The sequence below is a fragment of the Telmatherina bonti genome (genome assembly GCF_933228915.1).
Source record: "Telmatherina bonti genome assembly, chromosome: 2".
Classification (NCBI taxonomy): domain Eukaryota; kingdom Metazoa; phylum Chordata; class Actinopteri; order Atheriniformes; family Telmatherinidae; genus Telmatherina; species Telmatherina bonti.
This window is the reverse complement of record NC_136620.1, coordinates 5,288,174-5,310,840: the sequence shown is the minus strand read 5'-3', so window position 1 is coordinate 5,310,840 and position 22,667 is coordinate 5,288,174. Positions and strand designations below refer to the sequence as shown.

At 45.8% G+C, this 22,667-nt stretch overlaps 1 protein-coding gene across 1 annotated transcript; it reads right to left on the bottom strand.

Annotated features, from left to right (window-relative positions):
* gan (gigaxonin) lies at positions 1-22,454 on the bottom strand. Its single transcript, XM_079246810.1, has 12 exons — positions 22,272-22,454; positions 22,040-22,154; positions 21,618-21,968; positions 20,307-20,375; positions 20,011-20,162; positions 14,465-14,586; positions 14,278-14,390; positions 13,792-13,941; positions 13,091-13,227; positions 6,580-6,714; positions 5,962-6,071; positions 1-5,894 (listed from the first exon to the last, which is right to left on the bottom strand). The coding sequence occupies exons 1-12, from the start codon at positions 22,451-22,453 to the stop codon at positions 5,722-5,724; spliced, it is 1,809 nt and encodes a 602-aa protein (XP_079102936.1). The 5' UTR covers position 22,454; the 3' UTR covers positions 1-5,721.
* Between the last annotated feature and the right edge of the window lie 213 nt (positions 22,455-22,667).

Here is a 22,667-nt window from a genome sequence, read left to right as displayed (position 1 = left end):
TAGACATTTGAGGTCCCTGTGGACCAAGCTGCATGCTGACAAGGGTTTAGAAGGGAAAGCTGCAATGTGTCCAACACCATACAGCAGACGAGCTTTTGAGACTGAACCATTTGGTCATGTGGTGTATTTTCTTCTCCAGTAAGGGGAAAATAAAGATCATAGCCTCATAATTATAATAGTTTTCTTCTGAATCCTGAGGCAAACATATTATGTGGACCATGTTCTGTGCTGTGAACATCATGTAACTTGAACATTACATTGTAATTGTGTGTGTGAGAGACTATATTATCAGTGGATTCATAACTCAGTTCTCTCCTGGGAAAGCTGAACATGATCTTGCTAAGAAGATACACTTGTTCTGAGAACTTCTCTTCTTGTCGTTAGCTCACATTTAGCTAAAGTGAACTTATTGCAAGGGAAATTTACTCTAGCACGTTGGTTCACCATTCCTATTTTAAGGTCAAGAATTTTCTCTTTTTCCTAACATTATGCTTAGTTTCAGCATCCTTTAGCTGCATTATTTATTTCCAGTTTATCTAAATTTATTTAGACATGCTAGGCATAAATTTATAATAGCAGTAGTAAAGGAATAAAAATCACCTTATGAATGTCTGAAAGGGAACAGACAGAAACCTAAGCTTATTGCCTACACAATGTACAGTAATTTAACAGAATAAGTTCCTAATACTATAAATCACATCTCTCACATTTCTGATTTTTCATTCTTATTATGTTGTTGCTCTTTAAAATGTTCTCAGGTGATAATAAAGAACTGCTTTTCCTTAGGAAAAGGTTTCCACATTCATACAGGGAGTGGCTTTTATGCTCTTATAAAAGCTTTAGGAAGAAAAGCACAAGCAGCTATTTTACACAGGATTTATATGTTTGTTTCTGCCTAACATGCTATGACATCATCTCCTTCAGTGAGCAGAAGGCCTTTAATGAACACACTCTTTTCCTCACTTCCTTCTCTCATACATTTTTTGTTGTTTGTTTTTTTTTTTCTTTTTTCTTTTTTTTTTTCTTACTGCAGTAAATTAGATTTTACACAAACAATTCACTTCAACAGTTGGATGAATGCATGTGAATGGGTCGTGCCCCCACGTTTGTCTACCCCCACACAAGCTTCTAGGCTCTCCTGCGAGAGTCCGGTGTGGCTTCACAAGACGTGGTTTTAATTCTCCACACAATCAGTCCAATCAAGTTTAACACAGGAAATTTTACACAACCACCCCAGTTTCCCCTCACATGGAGACAGAGATTTCAACTTCTTAATGGTGCTGTACATCAACCTCCTACTGCAAAGGAACTAGTTCTGTTTGCAGCGGATGTACACAGAGGGTCAATCCCACACCTTTGTAGAATTATCAGGCAAAATTCTCAATGTCTCCAGAAACCAGCCCACACAGTTTCTTCTCTGTTCCTCCTCACTCAAGATGGCTTTCCTCTCAGTCTTCTAACTCAAGGTTGGCCTGGTCTTGCTTCTCGAGCTCACAGGACTTACAGACTAATTTACTGGTCTCGGTCTTGTAACTCACAAGATTTACTGGTCTGGTCTTGCTACGTCTAGCTCACAGCACTTACGACTTGGTCTTGTTACTCACGATTTTTAACTTAAACTTTAACCTAAACTTAACTTAAACTCACAGGATTTTATTTATGACGTCAACCTGATCTCGTCTTAAGTTATTCTCTTATCCCTTGAGTTATTCTTTCGATGAGGAGGTGAGGAGGAGAATCCCTGTCACAATGAGAATAATGAAGACAATTGACCACAAAACAGAAAAATATTGTGATTATTAATTAAAATATTGATTATTAATTTGTGATAAATTTCTAGTAATGTTTGACTCCAGTTTGAGTCTGAAAATTAATGTAAATTTAGAATAACACTTCTCACCATTGTCTTTTCACACTGGTTCAGAAGGAGTCCTGGCGTAGTTGACCACGGGTGGGAGAAAGACGTCCTGTCCTCTGAAATACTCTAATTGAGGTTCTTAGGATGAATCTGTGGATTCAGGTGGCCAACCCGTCTATCCCCAACCTGGGCGGACTGACGCAGGATCCCGGACGAGCCCCCAAAAACTGTGGTGGAAAATACTCTGGTCTTGAGAAGTTGTAATACATTTATGAGTCAACTGTCTTCTTACAATGAACATTTTATTATAAACTAATACAAGCACACGCTGGAGCTTGGAGAGAGAACTCTCTCTCCAGATGCTGAAGTAACACCCGATTATAAACCATGCTTAACTCCTCCTAGTTGCTGAGCACACCATATGAAACAATCATTATCTCTTATTTAAGACTAAACTGAACTCACTAAGCATCAATCACTCACTATATTACTTTATTACCTTTAACCTCTAACCTTTAGACAACTGGTCAACCAAGCAGTTGACAAAAACCGATGCCCTGCAGGAAACTCTTCCTGTCTCAGACTTTGTCTGCACATTCCAGACAAGGATCATATAACTTAAAGAAAGCTTTGTGCATAGACACAAAACACAGCAGGATCACAGCAAATCAATGCATATATGTCTAATACTTAATTCAAACCAAACTCATAACAATTTTCCCCAACAACCCTCTCCAGGTTTTCAGGGTTTCCTGCTTCATCACACCTGAATCAGATGAAATGGGTTAAGCAGCCAATCAGGTTGTGGACGATGACTCATCAGTTTGAATCAGCTGAGTTGGAGTAAACATGGAAGCTGCATCTGCCTCTGACTAGAATGACAAACCCTGAAACACAGGAAGTCACCCCAGCAAGAATGTAGAACGTAGCTTCGAGGAACTGGTCCAGAACCTGGCTCCAGATGCCAGGAACTGGTCCACAAAAGAACTCTTTCCTGGAGAACATACTAGGATCTGGAATCTTCTGAACATCAATTATTTAGAGCTAAAATTCTGCAACGCTGATAAGACAGAAAGCTCAGAAAATTGTAGAGGAATCTCTGTATGTCGGGAGGTTTGGTGAGAACTCGCTGTGGGAATTTGAAATGGTGTTTCCTTCACCTTTTTACTCGTTTTCAGATGTTTTCTGGGGATTCCTGCCGATGAATCCGCTGTGTACAGTGCTGAACCTCTACCAGTCTGATCCAGGGTTTATTAGTTTTTACAGTGATTTTATTAAAGGTGGAAGAGCAGCTTATGTCAGATGCATGAGATACACGTGATGCATTTCAGACCCTCATGAATTAAGTTGTAGACCAACATCATGCATTCCCACAAACATTCAGATCATCCCAGAAAACTCTTTATGGTTTCTGACTGTTAAGTTTCTGATGTAAACAACAGCGAGGTGCCGTTATCAACATTACACTGTTTTTACAAACAAGCTGCAACAAACAAACAAACAAACAAACAGACTGGCAGAGTTTTACACATACATAGAACCCTGGTTCCACAGTGGAACACAGCAAAGAAGATCTAACTAGATTTAAGACCTCTGGTGAAACTCTGGGTGTTTTTAAGACTTTTAAAGGCCTTAACTTTCATTCATTCATTTTCTGAACCCACTTAATCCAAGTAAGTGTGGCGGCGAGCTGGAGCCTATCCCAGCAGCCTCTGGGGGAGAGGCGGGGTACACAGCTCGCCAGTCCATCGTAGGGCTAACACTAACAGACGAACAACCGCTCACGCCTATGGGCAATGTAGAGTAACCAGTTAACCTAACATCATGCCTTTGGACGGTGGGAGGAAGCCGGAGTGACCGGAGAGAACCCGTGCATACACGGGGAGAACACGCTAACTCCACACAGAAAGACCACCAGTCGAGCCCCCATCCCCCCAGCCGGGGATCGAACCAGAGACCTTCTGGCTGTGACAGTGCTAACCAGCAAGCCATATTTGAGACATTTTTAAGACGCTTTGGGAAATCCGATCAATACGTGACTATCTGTTTTTGTCAAACAGCAGGTTTTTACCATCATTCCTGCTGAAAGGAAACGTTCTGCGTCGCCTGCATGAAGAAACCAGCCAGACCCGTTTTCACCACTCTGCTGATTTTATCCTGTTGCACGTCACTGGTAAAACCAACTTACCAAACTTCCTGAAACGCAGAGTGAAGGGATTTTCCGTGTCTGCACACGCGTGTTGGAGGTGCTTGCTTGCTGTTTGGAAATGTCCTGCAGTAATTTACTGTAAATGCCGAGACGCTGGAGCGAGACAGTGCTCAGGACACGAGTGTGCCCCGTCTGAATAACATGCTAAACACATGATTCGATAAAGTGAAACAGTTCAAATATAAACACCAGATGCAGTTCTGGATCATTTCAGAACATTTCTGCTTTTTAAGCTTCTGCAGGGACAGAACCACATGACGACAACTAGAACAAACCTGGTCCAGACATCCAGAGGCGGCGTCCACTTCTCTGGACTCGGAAGCATCCGGATGGACTCCTGGACCATCAGCCGCTCAGACACTGTCCTAAACGCCGTCTGAGGATTAAAATGTGAGGTGCTTCATAGACTCTGTCTCCCCTACAGACGTATCCGGATGTGTACATATGATCCAGTCCCCGTCAGCATATATTCTGCTCCTGCCTGCTGCCTATGGGTGGGTGTCCCACCGCCACACCTCCTGCATGGGGGACGCAGACTGCAGCCCACCATGCGTTGGATGATGGACATGGTGGTGCATCTAACCATTTCCAGGATTAGAGCTACAGTTTTCCAGCCACAGCAGGTCCTGCAGGCTACATGGGCAGGCCTGTATCTGTCCTCCACCCTGTCTTTTCTAACTCTGCCAGTCTGTCAGCTGCTCCTTGTTTGCTTCTATGTAAATGTGTTAAAAATCCAATAAAAGCAATGATTACTAGACGATATCTGACTTGTGACATGATCAGATGCTGTATCATTAACAGGGTCCAGTTCACCTGAATCCGCTTCCTTAGGTACGTAAATGTTGTCATATGTTGCCGTCCTTCTTCTTCACGTGTCTTTTACGTCGCCATGGTTAAGTTCATCCACCAGGGGGCAGTGCTGAGGTCAGAGTTTACTTCCACGTTTTGTCGTCATGTTCAGACGCTGCTCTGTGGCAAAACACCTGACAGTCACATGGTCTTCAGAGGCTCCCGACATCTCTACCGCTGTCCTCCTCTTCTTCTTCTCTGATTTGTATCTTTCGCTGGTCACATCAACTATCCTGCCCTCTGTGGTCCCTGATGGTATTGTGGCATTTGGTGTGTCGAGTGACAGATCTGCCTGAAAACTGACCAAATATGATTGTAGACGACGCTGGAGATGGACGAAATGTCTTTCTTCTACATCCTACATAAATTAACCTTAAGACTGAAAATATTCCCAGCTTCTGATCCCTGCTGGAGCTCATCCAAACTTCCAGACTGAAGTGTTTCTTCTTTAAAAAGAAGGGTGAGCTGTGAGTTTTAATAAAGCAGACACAGTAACTCAGCGATAACGGGGAGAGTATCACCTAACTGATCCCACATGGCAAACTGGACCAGAAAATCACCAAATTTCCCTTTAGTGTCTCCAAGTGTGCAAGTCATTCCATAAAGTTTTAGTGTCCCCAAGTTCAAGTTCCCCAAGAAACAGAATAAAAAGTTACAAGTTTACAAATCAAATCTGTGAAGAGACAGAAGTTGGACATGAGGGGGACGTGGGAATATTCTAGAGACGGTTCCCTAAACCCAGCCTACGACAGGAATACCGGTGTGGAGAGTGATGGCTGTCATCGTGCCACAAACAAACCCACTGTCACACCCGGATTCGAAACATTCCCTGGCTCAGCTGCAGACGAAACAGCCGACAGTTTGCGATGCGCAGGGCAGCACAGCCAGACTTGGAGAGGTCGCTGGGCAGCATGGGTTTGGTCCGGTGCCACGTCCCAGTGCTGCGCCGAAACTCCCGGATGTAGTCGAAGCTCGTTCCTGCACAAACACCAAACAGTCAGATTCTTGGCATCCGGGAATGCCAGGACTCCGAAGCTGCACCTACCCGTGTCCAGGTCCCCCACCACATAGATGCTGGCTCCGATGGGCACAGCACCATAGACAAAGGAGGAGCTGGTCTGGATGCACAGGTTCTGGTCATCCAGGAAGATCCACCTGTGCGTGAGCACACCAACATGTTACTGGAAAATCCTGCGGAAAACTTTACCAGGAATTTTCAGCTGACATTCTTCACACTGCAGAGAAAATCTGATTTCAATCAAACACTCCTGCTGACTGAATGTGTAAACAGACAAACGGTTTCGGTCCTGGAAAAGTCCGATGCACAAGAGGGAAACTCAGAACAAGAACTGAACACCTGTTCTCAGACATTTAAACCACAGATCAAGTCCTCCAATTGGTAAACGCGTCCTGCTACGGGACATCCGGTAGTTACAGGACATCTGGTTGAATGGGACGTCAGGTAACTGCTGCAGGTCTGGTAGGTGAGGGACGCCTGGTTGCTACGGAACACCTGGCAGCTAAGTGACGTCTGGTTGCCATGGGATGTGTGGTGGCTATGGTAGATCTGGTAGCTAAGGTATGTTTGGTAACTAAGGACATCTGGTAACTAAGAGGCGTCTGGTAACTAAGGACTTGGACAGGAAGAAAGTGGTGACCAGACCTCCTCATCTCGTCGTGGTAGAACTCAGACTTGCAGGTCAACATCTGTCGCTGTTCCGGGTTTTCATTCTCCTGGCTTCTGACTCCTCCGAACACATAGAGCTCCTGGCCAACGCCGCACGCCACCGAGCCGAACCTGGCACCCCACAGAGACACTGATCAGAGGGCAGAACGTCACCTTTCACAGGAGACACAAAGATGTTCAACAGGAAAGAAACCACAGGAAGGTTTCTGTGGTCCAGCTTCCTGGTGGAAGAGGTTTCACTAGACAACAACCAAGACTGGTTCTGGGAAAAAAGATTTTTAGTTTGTTTTCAAGAGAAACAAGAATTCTGAGGATTTTCTGGAAACAGGAAGCAAGAAAACCTGCAAAGCTAAAACCAGCAGACCTCAAACCTTCAGACCTGAAATCTGCAGACCTGAACCCAGTAACCCCTTTACCTGAACCCCTTAAACCTGCAGACCTAAAATCTAAACATCTGAGATCTGAAACCTAAACCAGGAAACATGAAACCTGCAGGCCTGAAAGTGTGGTAATATACACGTTGTGTTTATCATACGTGTGGTATCGTACAGGGTAGATGATCATACGTGTGGTAGATGATCATACGTGTTGTATCGTACAGGGTAGATGATCATACGTGTGGTATCGTACAGGGTAGATGATCATACGTGTGGTATCGTACAGGGTAGATGATCATACGTGTGGTATCGTACAGGGTAGATGATCATACGTGTGGTATCGTACAGGGTAGATGATCATACGTGTGGTATCGTACAGGGTAGATGATCATACGTGTTGTATCGTACAGGGTAGATGATCATACGTGTGGTATCGTACAGGGTAGATGATCATACGTGTGGTATCGTACAGGGTAGATGATCATACGTGTGGTATCGTACAGGGTAGATGATCATACGTGTGGTATCATACAGGGTAGATGATCATACGTGTGGTATCGTACAGAGTAGATGATCATACGTGTGGTATCGTACAGGGTAGATGATCATACGTGTTGTATCGTACAGGGTAGATGATCATACGTGTGGTATCGTACAGGGTAGATGATCATACGTGTGGTATCGTACAGGGTAGATGATCATACGTGTGGTATCGTACAGGGTAGATGATCATACGTGTGGTATCGTACAGGGTAGATGATCATACGTGTGGTATTGTACAGGGTAGATGATCATACGTGTGGTATCGTACAGGGTAGATGATCATACGTGTGGTATCGTACAGGGTAGATGATCATACGTGTGGTATCGTACAGGGTAGATGATCATACGTGTGGTATCATACAGGGTAGATGATCATACGTGTGGTATCGTACAGGGTAGATGATCATACGTGTGGTATCGTACAGGGTAGATGATCATACGTGTGGTATCGTACAGGGTAGATGATCATACGTGTGGTATTGTACAGGGTAGATGATCATACGTGTGGTATCGTACAGGGTAGATGATCATACGTGTGGTATCGTACAGGGTAGATGATCATACGTGTGGTATCGTACAGGGTAGATGATCATACGTGTGGTATCGTACAGGGTAGATGATCATACGTGTGGTATCGTACAGGGTAGATGATCATACGTGTGGTATCGTACAGGGTAGATGATCATACGTGTGGTATCGTACAGGGTAGATGATCATACGTGTGGTAGCGTACAGGGTAGATGATCATACGTGTGGTAGATGATCATACGTGTGGTATCGTACAGGGTAGATGATCATACGTGTGGTATCGTACAGGGTAGATGATCATACGTGTGGTATCGTACAGGGTAGATGATCATACGTGTGGTATCGTACAGGGTAGATGATCATACGTGTGGTATCGTACAGGGTAGATGATCATACGTGTGGTATCGTACAGGGTAGATGATCATACGTGTGGTATCGTACAGGGTAGATGATCATACGTGTGGTATCGTACAGGGTAGATGATCATACGTGTGGTATCGTACAGGGTAGATGATCATACGTGTGGTATCGTACAGGGTTGATGATCATACGTGTGGTATCGTACAGGGTAGATGATCATACGTGTGGTATCGTACAGGGTAGATGATCATACGTGTTGTATCGTACAGGGTAGATGATCATACATTGGGGCAGAGAGGTTCACCAGCCACCAATTGTGCAAGTTCCCCGATTTAAACGTAGAACACTAACGCAACACGTGATACTAGTCAAAGTAAAAGTAGTGAAAATCCCCCAACCTTAAGTTTTGTAGGGTTAAAACAATGAGCAATGCCTGTAATTATCATATTGTATAATCATATATCATATATGTATTATCATAGCTAAACTTCAACTATAAGAGACAGAATGGGGGGAAAGAATCAAGGAAATTAATTTGTATGATTTTTAATTGGTAAAATAAGTATTTGGTCACCTACAAACAAGCAAACAGACCTGTAACTTCTTCAGAGGCTCCTTTGTCTTCAACTCGTTACCTGTATTTTTAGCACCTTTTTGAACTGGTTATTAGTACAAGACACCTGTCCACACCTTAAACAGTCAGACTCCAAACTCCACTGTGGCCAAGACCAAAGAGCTGCCAAAGGACAGCAGAAACAAACTGGTAGACCTGCACCAGGGTGGGAAGAATGAATCTGCAACAGGTAAGCTGCTTGGTGTGAAGAAGTCAACTTTGGGAGCAACTATTAGAAAATTGATAGCATGCATGAGCACTGGTAGTCTCCCTTCCATATGGGGCTCCACACACACAAGAACGGTGATCAAAAATCGCAGAACCACACGGGGGATCTGGTGAAGGACCTGCAGAGAACATGCGACGCTGTCAGGGACTCAAATCCTGCAGAGCCAGACGTGTCCTTCTGCTTAAGTCAGTACATGTTCAGACCTGTCTGAAGTTTGCTAGAGACCATTTGGATGATGCAAAAGAGAGATGGGAGAATGGGAGTCATGGTCAGATGAAACTTAAATAGAACTTTTTGGAAAAAAAACTCAATTTTTTGTCTTAAGAGGAGAAAAAAGGCTGAGCTGCATCCAAAGAACAGCATACCTGCTGTGAAGCATGGGGGCGGAAACATCATGGTTTGGGGACGTTTTTCTGTTTTCCAGGACAACTGATCAGTGTAAAGGAAAAAATGAAGGGGACCATGTATGGTGAGGTTTGATTTCTGATTTTCCATTGAAGGCATTGAGGATAAAATGTGGTTGGTCTTTCAGCATGACAGTGATGGCCAACACATCGCCCCGGCAACGAAGGAGTGGCTTCGTAGGAAGCCTTTCAAGGTTCTGGAGCGGCCGACCCAGTCTCCAGATCTCAACCCCATAGAAAATCTTTGGAGGGAGCTTAAAGTCCATGTTGTCAAGCGACAGCCCCAAAACATCACTGCTCCGGAGATCTTCCTGGAGGGAGGGGCCAAAATACCAGCAACAGTGTGTAAAAACCTGGCGAAGACTTAGAGAACATGTTCGACCTCTGTTACTGCCAAAGGTTATATAACAAAGTATTGTGGTGAACTTGACTAAATACTTATTTTCCACCATAATTTGCTGATTCTAACAATTCAGACAACGGGATTTTCTGGATTTATTTTTCTCATTCTGACTCTGACAGGTGAGGCGTACCCCTGATGAAACTTACACACCTCTCATTTCTTTTAGGCAGGAGAACATAGACAGTTGGTGGATGACTACTTTTCTGCCATGCTGTACAGGGTGGATGATCATGCATGTGCTACTGTGACATGTTCATGAGGAGATAAGCATGAAACATGTCTGCAATGGGGGCTCAGGAAGAACCGGATCTGAAAGGACAGATCTGACACAGCCTTCCATGTAAAACTACAGTCTGAAGGAAACGGAATCACATCAAACTTCATTCGATTTCTGGCGTGTAAAGTTTCTCAGCGTAACTCAACAGATCTTCCAGAAACCTTCTCCCTGTTTCCCCGGACATCTAGTGGCGCGGTCCGGAGTTACAAGACTTTTTTTCCCCTCAACCTCCTATGATCCTAATGTATCACTGTTCTTATAAGGCGGCGCCGGTAAAACTGGCTAAGCTTCAGTTTGGTTCTGTAATTAAAGTGAATGCCCATGGTATACAAGGCAACGGTTCAAGTCCCATATTATACAAAGTGCGCCATGATGGTATGTGAGTTGTTGCACACAAAGTCTAATGTACTCGTCCATCAAAAAGCTTCTGCTTCAATTGCAAACTGTCGTTAAAGTATGAGCAGTCTCACATGTGAAATAACGTCTGTGCAATGTCGCTCTTGAAAAAAATGAACACTTAATACAAAGTATTTAAATTAAGTAAAATATAAAATGTGCAAAAGTGACAGTTCAATTTTAAATTGCTAAAATGCTTCAAATAACACAAAGTTATCTTTCCTGCAAAATGTTTGAAATGCTACTCCTCCCACACCTTTAGAGTCACTTCAACCATTCAAGCGTCAAACTCTTCAGCCAATTAAGGAGACATGTGCTACAACTTTTGGTCTTTGGAACATTTAAAATCTTTTCCAAGTTATTCAAGTTTTTGTCAATTTTTCAAATCTGTTCCTGTTATTGGACAAAACAGAAAATGCTGTTCAGCGATTGGTCCATTTTCTGCACCGGTACACAGGTACACATTGGTATATATGGGACTGGTTCAAATCTAAATTTGAACATTGTGCATCATGTTGATATGCCAGATGTTGTACATAGAGTGCTACATACTGTTCCATCAAAGTGCTTAGCTTTCACTGAATACTGTGCAGTTAAAGTGAGGACTGTCTGCACAAACAAGTCAATGTATGTGTGAAGTATGTCTTGAAAAGTTATAGAAGTAACACAAAGTGTTCATTCAAGTTTTTAAAAAAAAAAAAAAAAAAAGCTTTGGGGAAATAACAGGTAAATATTATGTTTCTGTGGTTAAAATGCTTCAAATGGAACAAAGTGGTCTTTCCTGCAAAATGTTTGAAAAGCTCCTCCTCCTATACCTTTAGTCTCACTTTAACCATTCAAGTATCAAACTTTTCAGCCCATTCAGGATATATGTGCAAAGACTTTTTGGTATTTGGAACATATAAACTTTTCAAGTTTTTGCAAATTCTTAAAATCTGTTCCTGTAATTGGACAAAACAGAAAATGCAGCTCAGCGATTGGTCCATTTTCTGCACCGGTACACAGGTACACATTGGTATATATGGGACTGGTTCAAATCTAAATTTGAACATTGTGCATCATGTTGATATGCCAGATGTTGTACATAGAGTGCTACATACTGTTCCATCAAAGTGCTTAGCTTTCACTGAATACTGTGCAGTTAAAGTGAGGACTGTCTGCACAAACAAGTCAATGTATGTGTGAAGTATGTCTTGAAAAGTTATAGAAGTAACACAAAGTGTTCATTCAAGTTTTTTTTTTTTAAAAAAAAGCTTTGGGGAAATAACAGGTAAATATTATGTTTCTGTGGTTAAAATGCTTCAAATGGAACAAAGTGGTCTTTCCTGCAAAATGTTTGAAAAGCTCCTCCTCCTATACCTTTAGTCTCACTTTAACCATTCAAGTATCAAACTTTTCAGCCCATTCAGGATATATGTGCAAAGACTTTTTGGTATTTGGAACATTTAAACTTTTCAAGTTTTTGCAAATTCTTAAAATCTGTTCCTGTGATTGGACAAAACAGAAAATGCAGCTCAGCGATTGGTCCATTTTCTGCATCGGTGCACAGGTACGCATTGGTATACAAGGCAATGGTTCAAATCCAGTCTTGAACATTGTGCACTGTAATGGTAAGTCAGTTACGCAACGGGGTGCTGCGGACTGATCTGATCTAAATGGTTTTCTGCAATGATTGATGTAGTTTAACTTCTGACTTCAGAATTTTAGTTGTATTTACAAACTATTTAAAATAATCTTTGGCTTCTTGACGGCATTTCAACCTTTCACATCTTTTTGCAGTTGCTCCTGCCAGGGTGTGAAGAAGAACTGTAGTGGCATAGTGGTAAAATGAATTGCCTTTCATTCAAAAGGTTGTGAGTTTAAATCCAGGAGCTGGATTTTCATAAATCATATCAGATGGTTGAACTTCTTTTCTTTTGTGTGCTACTTCACCCATTTAAATCTTAAGCTCCTTGGCTGATTCCTGTGCAGGTGTAGTGGTTAAATAACTGGGTTCTTGTTCAGATGTTTATGGGTTGGAATCCCAATGCATTGCCATAATAAGTCAAGTTGGATAGTTGTGCTGCTTCTCCAAATGGTTATGCAATTGTGTATCAATTATTCAGCATAAAAGGGCATTCACATTTGCTCTTCTGCATGAAGAGCAATTTTGGAGTTCTTTTTGTCATTGATGTTACATGTCTGTATGTTAAACCTTGGACGAGATGGCTTGAACCTTGAATTTCCCCTCGGGGATGAATAAAGTATCTGATTTGAATTGATTCTCGAACTGAAGGAAAAACAAATCCGACACCAACGTTTCACTTCCTGTTGAACAAGTCATACAAATCCAGCAGAAAATTGCCATGACTGGTTACCTTCTCTCCTTCAAAGGACAGAGACCTGTCCACTGCTGGGTTTTAGGGTCAAAGCTTTCCACTGAATCAAACAGTTTCCCGTAGCAGCCTCCACCGATGGCGTAGATCTTCTTATTCATGGAGGCGAAGCAGCCCACCTGAAGGACCCACACATACAGAAAAACTGGAATCACAGCTGGAATATATCAGGGTGTAAAAACAATACTGCATCCACCCCTTCATCCTCCTCTAAAGACAGCTGCTGATGGAGCATTGACATTGTGATAACTGTACATTTCAGCAGCAGATCTGGATAAACTGGAAAAGTTGGAAATGCTGCTGGAGCCCTAAAGGACATTTGGTAGTTTCTACATGAAGGGCCGTGCGAGGCCATCAGCGAACATTCCTGACCTGGACCTTCCCCTGGACGTTGAGGATCTCTCAGATCCAATCACTGCAACGTATTTCCATCATCTCTGATGGTCATGTCTGTGCGTGATGGAGGATGAGAGGTCCTCCTACCATCTGTGTCCACGTCACTAGTTTGACTGTATTCAGATGCACCACATGTTGGTCCTCATCAGTCTGCTGAAGAACCTGCTCCGGTTCTCATGGTGACCCCTACAGCTGCTGGACTCTCTGAGGGTCCAGCAGGGTCCTGAGATTCCTGCTGAGGAAGGGAAATGATGTCCGTACCCTCTACCTCCCTGTGTGGTGCTTACCTTGCGCACCATCGCCATGCTGCTCTGCATCTTCCAGGTACTGAAATGTGGGTCAAACACCTCCACGGTGATCAGCTCCATCTCTTCGTTCTCTCCGCCAAGAACATAGATCAGACCGTCCAGCTCCACCACGCCAAAGTTCATCCGAGCCTGACAGTAGAGAGATCAAGGTTAAACTGCAAACATGGCCTCAAAAACTGGAGCAGGTGGGCTCGACCCCTGAAGAGGACTGAGCTCAGACAAAATAATTTTTAAAGGAAAGGAACATTCATTTCCCCACAAAGACTCGTTTAAAAGCAGAATCATTGCCAGAAACTAAAGCAGAATGCAAAGCGCTTATTAAAACAAACACAGATGAACAACATGACATCAGTGTGAACAGGAAGTGGAGCAGGGGAAAGCAGGCTGACTTGTAGCTGCAGCTCTGCTGCCCCCTGCTGGCCATCAAGTTCAACACTCAGACCGGAAACAGGTGTGTGCGAGTACCTGCAGCATGGGGGGTATGGGGCACCAGGAGTTGGATTCAGGGTCGTATTTCTCTCCGGTGCCCAGGACCGCTTTATGTTTGTCTGTTCCACCAATGACGAACAGAAACCCCTCTGCACAAACACAGATCCGTTAGTCCTCCCCACTGCACTGTTCTACCTGACTGGTATGTTCCTGCAGCACTGACCAGCGGCAACGACCCCGTGGCCCAGACGGGCAACGCTCATGGGCTGCAGCTCGATCCAGGCCTGCCGGTTGGTGTCGTACAGCGGGCACATGCAGCGCGTCACGGCGGAGGGGCTCTTGGTTCTGAAACACCCATCAGGCTTATGGTTTTCACATCATTCCACATGGAAACACAGCTTTGAAAGACTTAGAAGAGGAACAAAGAAAATGTCCAACTGGAATATAGAGGACATAGAACAGGAACAAAGAGGATGAGCGAGGAATGGAGTAGCTCATGCTTCCTGAGGCTCCTGTGGAATTTTCCATTAAAATGCTTCTTTCTACTCCAAGAACAACATGCAATTTCGCTGGGTGTAATATATTGTTATGAACAGCTTTTCTGTCAGCTCTGAACTGAATGCCGGAAACGCTTCAGAAATACCGATAAGGTGGCAAAGCTAACGCACCACAGTTCCATTGCCCACAAGAACCATGAGGCATCTTACAACAAGTGATCTGGACCGCCTTCTCCCACACAGCTCCAAGTCAACATCTTAACTTCCCTGAGGGGGGAGATTTCCAAAAACTATGAGAGATGAGCTCAAAAGCTTATTGGCAACGGAATTATTGCCCTTAAAACAGAACTACAAGGAAAGATGTCTGAAAACGCAATTAGTGCAGAAGTTGACCATGTGAAAGAAGACATCCAAGGCAGAGAGTCAACACGGTCTGACAAGGTGGCGTCGCTGCCGGCCACTGGCCTGCAAAACCAAATGGCAGCTCTTACAGACTGATGTGCCGACAGGGACGGGGGAGGAGACAGTTCAGCATCCAACTAGCTGCCGAACAGCCGGTGTTCTGTCAGTTTGGCATCCCTCTTCTGAAGAGCATACATACGTTCATATTTATTTATTCAGTCAATTTAGGGATCTTTGTCAAAACAGCATACCAACGAAGCCTAACCCAAGCCATTTCCCTAATTCTAACCTTTCACCAAAAATGACAGAAAACAGTCATTTTTTTAGCAGTTTTCTGTTAAAACAACAAAACAAACTATAGTGTTGATTTGCTGTTATATGTGCGTATTTCTGCCACATTCTGTAGTCTGCATGTGCATTGAGCAGAAGTATGTTATTCTGATGGGTATGGCAAACTGACTCAAGCTCCCGTAACGCCGTCGGTAAAGTGCTCAGAGAGGTATTGCAGATGGACCGGGACTTAAAGGTGAACCACTCACATTGCCCACTAAACGCTGGACCACCTGTACACCGCAGAAAAGGACAGTTTGTTGCTAAGATGTACTATGACGGGATCCTGAGGAGAGCCTGAGAAAGAGGCCTGCTGATGTCCAACGAAAACCAATTTACATTTTTCCCCAACTACACCAGCAATGTTGCCAAAGCCAGGGCCGCATTCACCAACATGGGGCCAGAATAGGACGTTCAACATGCTAAACTGCCCTGCGATGGACTGGCCAGCTGTCCAGGGTGTACCCAGCCTTTCGCCCTAAGACAGCTGGGATAGGCTCCAGCTTCCCCGCGACCCTTCATCAGACTCAGCGGTTAGGTTAATGAATGACATGCTAAACTTCAGATATGATTTCTTGGCTACACAAATGAAGCCCTGAATATGTGGATTCACAGCAGCTCATATAAAAAAAAAGCATGTGCTCCTGTGAGAAATGGCAATTTGATAAAAACTCTACCAAACAATTTGGAAAGGAGTAAAGTTAGCTTTCGGACTTCGTTCGAATTGGTATTCCAGTTATCGTCATGCACACATGTTCAGGATGGAACTGGTATCGTGTGTACGAATATCTTGAGTTATTCTCTGATGGAGAGACATAAAACTTTGAGGCCCTCCCTGCCTTGGATTCTGTAAACATTTAGCACAACTTTTAATCACACATACCTCCTGAGCATCCTGACCTATTTTACTGTCAGTAGTACAAAACCCCTCCGACAAGTTGTTATAATATGTGGCAAAGAATATGGCCAAAATTACACCAAAATTGGCCCCTTTTTCAAAATGGATGCCTTCCTGTTTAAATTAGCCAAAATGTTCAAGAGGAGTTTTTGTAGGTCTTGACATGGAGCAGTTGTGTGCCAAATTTTATGCATGTCAGTCAATTGAGTGGGCGGAGCTAATCGATTGAAACATTTCAGGGTGTGCTATCCATTCATATTGGGACTTTTTAAACATGTACGGATTCATTTAAAAGCATGACTGTAATCCACCATGCTAAGTTTGGTGGCTATAAAAGTTTTAAGGCTAACGTCTAGGTACTTCCTGTTTCATGGCGTCATTCGCCATGGTTACATTTAGCGTAGCAAGTTTTTTTTAATGTCACAACCTGAAACGGTTTGACATGATGTGAAAAAGTTTCAAGTGTTTGAGATGTATTGTTCAGGAGATCGATGACCCAACATGAAAAAAGACCCAACATGTTCAAGACCAGGTCCTGATTAATCCTTGTAAGTTTTATGGTGAGGGATTTATAGTCAAGGATGATGTGACCGCGCCACATCAAAGTTCGCCATGGCGAACGGTCACGCCGTTCAGCGTAGAGCAGCGCTTTTCACCGATCTGTTCACCAACATGTTTTCTGCTGTTTGACACAATTCGACCTTGATGGTGAAAATAGCTGTCTGAGTAAAAGTAGAAACATAAAAACCTTCTGGCCGCCAGGCGGCGTGGCTTATTGATAATCTTTTTATTGACTTACAGATCTCTTCAGGATGGGGCATCAGATCCAGTAGATTTGCGGCAGTTGTTTTATGTGGGAGTTGTATCAGTTTTGTTGATCATAGCGACACATAATGCCCCTCCTCCACGCCCTGGATTCTGCTCAGCACAGCTTTTAATCCCACATGCCTGCTGAGCATCCCGACATACTTCGGATAAAGCCGTAGGACGAGTTCGCCAAAACTTTGCGACTTTACGCAGAATGTGGTGAGTTTTCTAGCATGTTCGGGCCCCCAAAATGCAATTCAATGTCCGATGAATAAGAACAGTAAACGCTTGCATTTCTATCGACCATCACACTGCCTCAGGCGCTCAGGCCCAACAAGAATAAGATAAATAAAAAATAAGAAATAAAAAATCAGAAATAAGAATAAGCCAAGCGCTGCACAGTGCTTCTCTCCGGGTACTCCGGCTGACCAAACACACACGTTAGACAGTGTTTAGTAGTTTTTAACCCATTGTAGCACTTTGAGATTTGTATTGTAATGAAAAGTCTTATAAATGAAATGCATCATTATTGTTATTATTATTATTATTATTATTATCATCATTATCATTATTGTTATTAACTGTCCACTTTCATGTGTGTGTTACGACTGCGGTCATTGTGTTGTGTGTGTTTGTTTTTCATTGTAGTATTTTGTTAATAGGTGTGTTCCAGCGCCGACAGATGCGCCGTAGCCTTCCTGGGATTTGGCTGCTTGAGGAGACGGTCGGCTCGGCTGTTCTGCTGCATGAAGGAGGAAGAGCGACGCGCCTGGTCGAGGAGCCAGTCCTCCTTTACACCACAGGTGTCTAACTCCAGTCACAAGGACCCTGCAGGGTTTTGTTGTCTCCTGACTTTTTGGACTAGCTATGCTCAACATGGACCAAAGGATTTGCTTTGTTTGTTATTTCGCCGTTTGCTCACTTTGAGGTTACTTTAATCATCTTATCACTGATTTGATTTTAAATCAGTCATTTTTTGTTCAAATCTCTTCATGTTGTAAATAAATACAAGATATTTTGTTTAAGCGTCCCCGTGAGTCCGTCTGAAGGACGGTTTTTTCATGCTGCGTTCAGGAACCCGAGACTGGGCGTAACAGAGTGAATGGTTGTGTCTCTGTGTGGCCCTGCGACTGACTGGCGACCTGTCATGGTTTACCTGTCCAGACGTACCTGTCCAGGCGTACCTGTCCAGGCGTACCTGTCCAGGCGTACCTGTCCAGACGTACCTGTCCAGGCGTACCTGTCCAGGCGTACCTGTCCAGGCGTACCTGTCCAGGCGAACCTGTCCAGGCGTACCTGTCCAGGCGTACCTGTCCAGACGTACCTGTCCAGACGAACCTGTCCAGACGTACCTGTCCAGGCGTACCTGTCCAGACGTACCTGTCCAGGCGTACCTGTCCAGGCGAACCTGTCCAGGCGTACCTGTCCAGGCGTACCTGTCCAGACGAACCTGTCCAGACGAACCTGTCCAGACGTACCTGTCCAGGCGTACCTGTCCAGACGAACCTGTCCAGACGAACCTGTCCAGACGTACCTGTCCAGACGAACCTGTCCAGACGTACCTGTCCAGACGTACCTGTCCAGACGTACCTGTCCAGACGAACCTGTCCAGGCGAACCTGTCCAGAAAAAACCAGTCCAGGCGAACCTGTCCAGGCGTACCTGTCCAGGCGTACCTGCCCAGGCGTACCTGCCCAGGCGTACCTGTCCAGAAAAAACCAGTCCAGGCGTACCTGTCCAGGCGTACCTGTCCAGAAAAAACCAGTCCAGGCGTACCTGTCCAGGCGTACCTGTCCAGGCGTACCTGTCCAGAAAAAACCAGTCCAGGCGTACCTGTCCAGGCGTACCTGTCCAGGCGTACCTGTCCAGAAAAAACCAGTCCAGGCGTACCTGTCCAGGCGTACCTGTCCAGAAAAAACCTGTCCAGGCGTACCTGTCCAGGCGTACCTGTCCAGGCGTACCTGTCCAGAAAAAACCTGTCCAGGCGTACCTGTCCAGGCGTACCTGTCCAGGCGAACCTGTCCAGGCGTACCTGTCCAGGCGAACCTGTCCAGGCGTACCTGTCCAGAAAAAACCAGTCCAGGCGAACCTGTCCAGGCGTACCTGTCCAGGCGTACCTGTCCAGGCGTACCTGCCCAGGCGTACCTGTCCAGGCGAACCAGTCCAGGCGTACCTGTCCAGGCGTACCTGTCCAGAAAAAACCAGTCCAGGCGTACCTGTCCAGGCGAACCTGTCCAGAAAAAACCAGTCCAGGCGTACCTGTCCAGGCGAACCTGTCCAGGCGTACCTGTCCAGGTGAACCAGTCCAGGCGAACCTGTCCAGGCATACCTGCCCAGGCGTACCTGCCCAGGCGTACCTGTCCAGGTGAACCAGTCCAGGCGTACCTGTCCAGGTGAACCAGTCCAGGCGAACCAGTCCAGGCGAACCAGTCCAGGTGAACCTGTCCAGGCATACCTGCCCAGGCGTACCTGTCCAGGTGAACCAGTCCAGGCGTACCTGTCCAGGTGAACCAGTCCAGGCGAACCAGTCCAGGCGAACCAGTCCAGGCGAACCTGTCCAGGCGTACCTGTCCAGGCGTACCTGTCCAGGCGTACCTGTAATGCAGCTGAGACATTAAAGCCTCAGCTGCCATGTGGAGAGGCGCAGCTGGCAGCCTGAGCTCCTGAACACACCATTCAGTCTCCCTGCAGGATATTCCTGGCAGGAGTCAGATCCGATCCCCGCGTGTTGACGTGGGACATCATGAAGACGACGACGATGATACCTGCTGTAAAGTTTATGGTGCAGAATAAAGCGTCAGAAAAGTTCTGCATCTGCTTCCAAACGCAGACTTACTTTCGATCCTCTCCTCCTGCGACGACGATACACTCAGAGTAACCTCTGGGCTTGAAAGCGGCGAGCAGCGCCTCGCCTTGCAGCGGCCCGCCCGTCAGAACATCAGAACAGTACTCGCGGATCACCTCCCTCATCAGCGGCTCCCCAACAGCCTGACGGAGGAAACAGCATGTCAGCTGCCGAGGTGGACGGGATCTGTCCAGACTCCTGATGACTGAGTCACCACTTCCTGGTGGGAAACCAAGTTCCATCCCTGTCAGAGTAACTGGTCTCCGTTTCCCCGGCATGCACCCTACCTGCTCTCTCAGGTAGCTGACGTCCAGTCCCTGCAGCCACACAGCCGACATCACCTCCTTCATGCGCACCTGCAGTTACACAACAAACATTTCTGGCATTAATGATCCGTCCTTTTAGCTCCGAGGCTTCGTCTCTGTGTTTCATTGCAGTTTCACAAAGCAGGAGGTGTTCTCCACCGAGTGGACGGTCAGAGTTAGTTCATGTAGAACCGTCACGCCCGCCATGTCTCTCGTAGGACCGGAGATCACCGCTGACCTCCTGGACGGACCGGGTCCCAACAAGCCCGATTAGATTTCATTTCATCCATTTCCAGATGTAAAGCACCAGTTTTTATAAAAGAGTAATCAGATTACTTATAGGTCTGAAACACAACTTCAAATGATGCTGGTCTGCATTTACCAGAAAATTACATTTACTTTGAGGATTTACATGTGTGGTGACATCACTTCCTGTTGTTCCCAAAGAGCATAACCATGTTGGGCCCCCAGCTGTTCCGCGTCTACATACGGGTTGGCCCCCAGCTGTTCAGCGTCTACATACGGGTTGGCCCCCAGCTGTTCCGCGTCTACATACGGGTTGGCCCCCAGCTGTTCAGCGTCTACATACGGGTTGGCCCCCAGCTGTTCAGCGTCTACATACGGGTTGGCCCCCAGCTGTTCAGCGTCTACATACGGGTTGGCCCCCAGCTGTTCAGCGTCTACATACGGGTTGGCCCCCAGCTGTTCAGCGTCTACATACGGGTTGGCCCCCAGCTGTTCAGCGTCTACATACGGGTTGGCCCCCAGCTGTTCAGCGTCTACATACGGGTTGGCCCCCAGCTGTTCAGCGTCTACATACGGGTTGGCCCCCAGCTCAGCTCCACATCTCCAGGACCAGACGGACATTGATTGACATGTCGGAGAGCTTGGTATCAGCCAATCAGAGGAGAGAACACCTCCTCTCCGGCTTTATTATGCAGGTAAGGAGGAGATAAAGACTGAAAACTCAGACAGATGAAAGATCTTCAGGTGGACCTGAGACAGGCTCGACCCACCGGGCTGGGTGGCATCTCAGAGCCCCGTCCCAGCAGCTCAGATCATAACAACACAGTGATGATGGTGGCGAGGCTGACGCTGTACATCACGCTCTCACCGTGGCACTCTGGTCCCAGACCATGCTTCAGCTCGTCTGTCAAACCAGGAAGCGGATGTTCCGGAGGTTTCTTCTCATAAAGATAAATCTGACGTCATAGTGGATTAGAAATTATATCCTATTATCAGCTTCGAAAAGAAAAAGAAAACAAGGTTCCCCGCCCAGCGAGCGTTACCCACCCTGCGGTCGTCAGGGTCATGGGCGAACCATCGCACCACAGCCTCCAGGACCTGCTTCTCATTGCCCACATTAAGCTTCTCCATGGCCAGCAGCTCACAGAGCCGGTCCGGGGGAAGCTCCCGGAACTCCTCGGTGAGCGCCACGTCACAGAAATGCGTCTGCAGGAACTCTGTGGCGACGTAGTGGACGTGGTGAAGACAGTAGTGTAAAGAGAAGAGCCTGATGCCGATGCAGTTCTCCGCCGTGATGCAGCTCTCCAAGAACTGGCAGCACAGATTCTTCAGGTCTGTCATGAGCAGCAGATCCGCAGCCTGAACCATGTCCTGGATGGTCTCTTCACTCAGAACAATCTGACAACCCAGAAGACAAGAGTAAAGACCAAAAACCTGCTGAGACACCAAAACGACGCTTTCACACGCACTTCACCGCTGAAGATGTAGTCCAGGATCTGTTTCATGATGGCCATGGAGACCCCCTGCAGCTCAATCCTGTATGTGGACCCATCTTCTTTTGGAGGGTTGTAGGTCAGCTTGGTCCTGTCAGGGAAATATCAACACAAGGACACGTCAAAGCCTCCCTGATGGGGTCTCGGACCGGCAGTGTCCTAGTCATAAAGACAGGGACCATGTGGAAGCGGTCCCTGGGTTCCTGACCTGATGTACGGGCTGGCAGCTGCCAGGATGTTCTTCTGGACCGGAAGCTGCTCTCCATCAACCACCAGCAGGGCATCGTGGAAACTCTGCGCTTGCCAGAACGTCCGCAGAACTCTGAGGAGCTTCTGGGAGTGCTGGGGGTCCGAAACCTTGGAACCGGGTTCACCAGAGGAGCTGGACATGTCTTGGCATGGATCTCACCTGTCAACAGAGAAAAAGTGATCAAACAACACCATTTCTTTCCCTGAAGAACTTTATAAACAAGCAAAGTGCTGAAGATAACAGCAGATGCATATAAACATGACAAACAGGGAAAACTAAAGAATGAAAAGAAAAAGAGGAATGTAAACACCCAGATGACAAGTCGTTCCTGTGGACAGGCCAAAGACATGGCAG

Coding starts and splice junctions, on each gene's coding strand:
- gan (XM_079246810.1), bottom strand. CDS start 22,453: ATGTCCAGCTCCTCTGGTGAACCCGGTTCCAAGGTTTCGGACCCCCAG. Junction 20,163..20,306: donor TCAGCTACCTGAGAGAGCAG/GTAGGGTGCATG, acceptor TTCCTCCGTCAG/GCTGTTGGGGAGCCGCTGAT. Junction 14,391..14,464: donor CCACGGGGTCGTTGCCGCTG/GTCAGTGCTGCA, acceptor GTGTTTGTGCAG/AGGGGTTTCTGTTCGTCATT.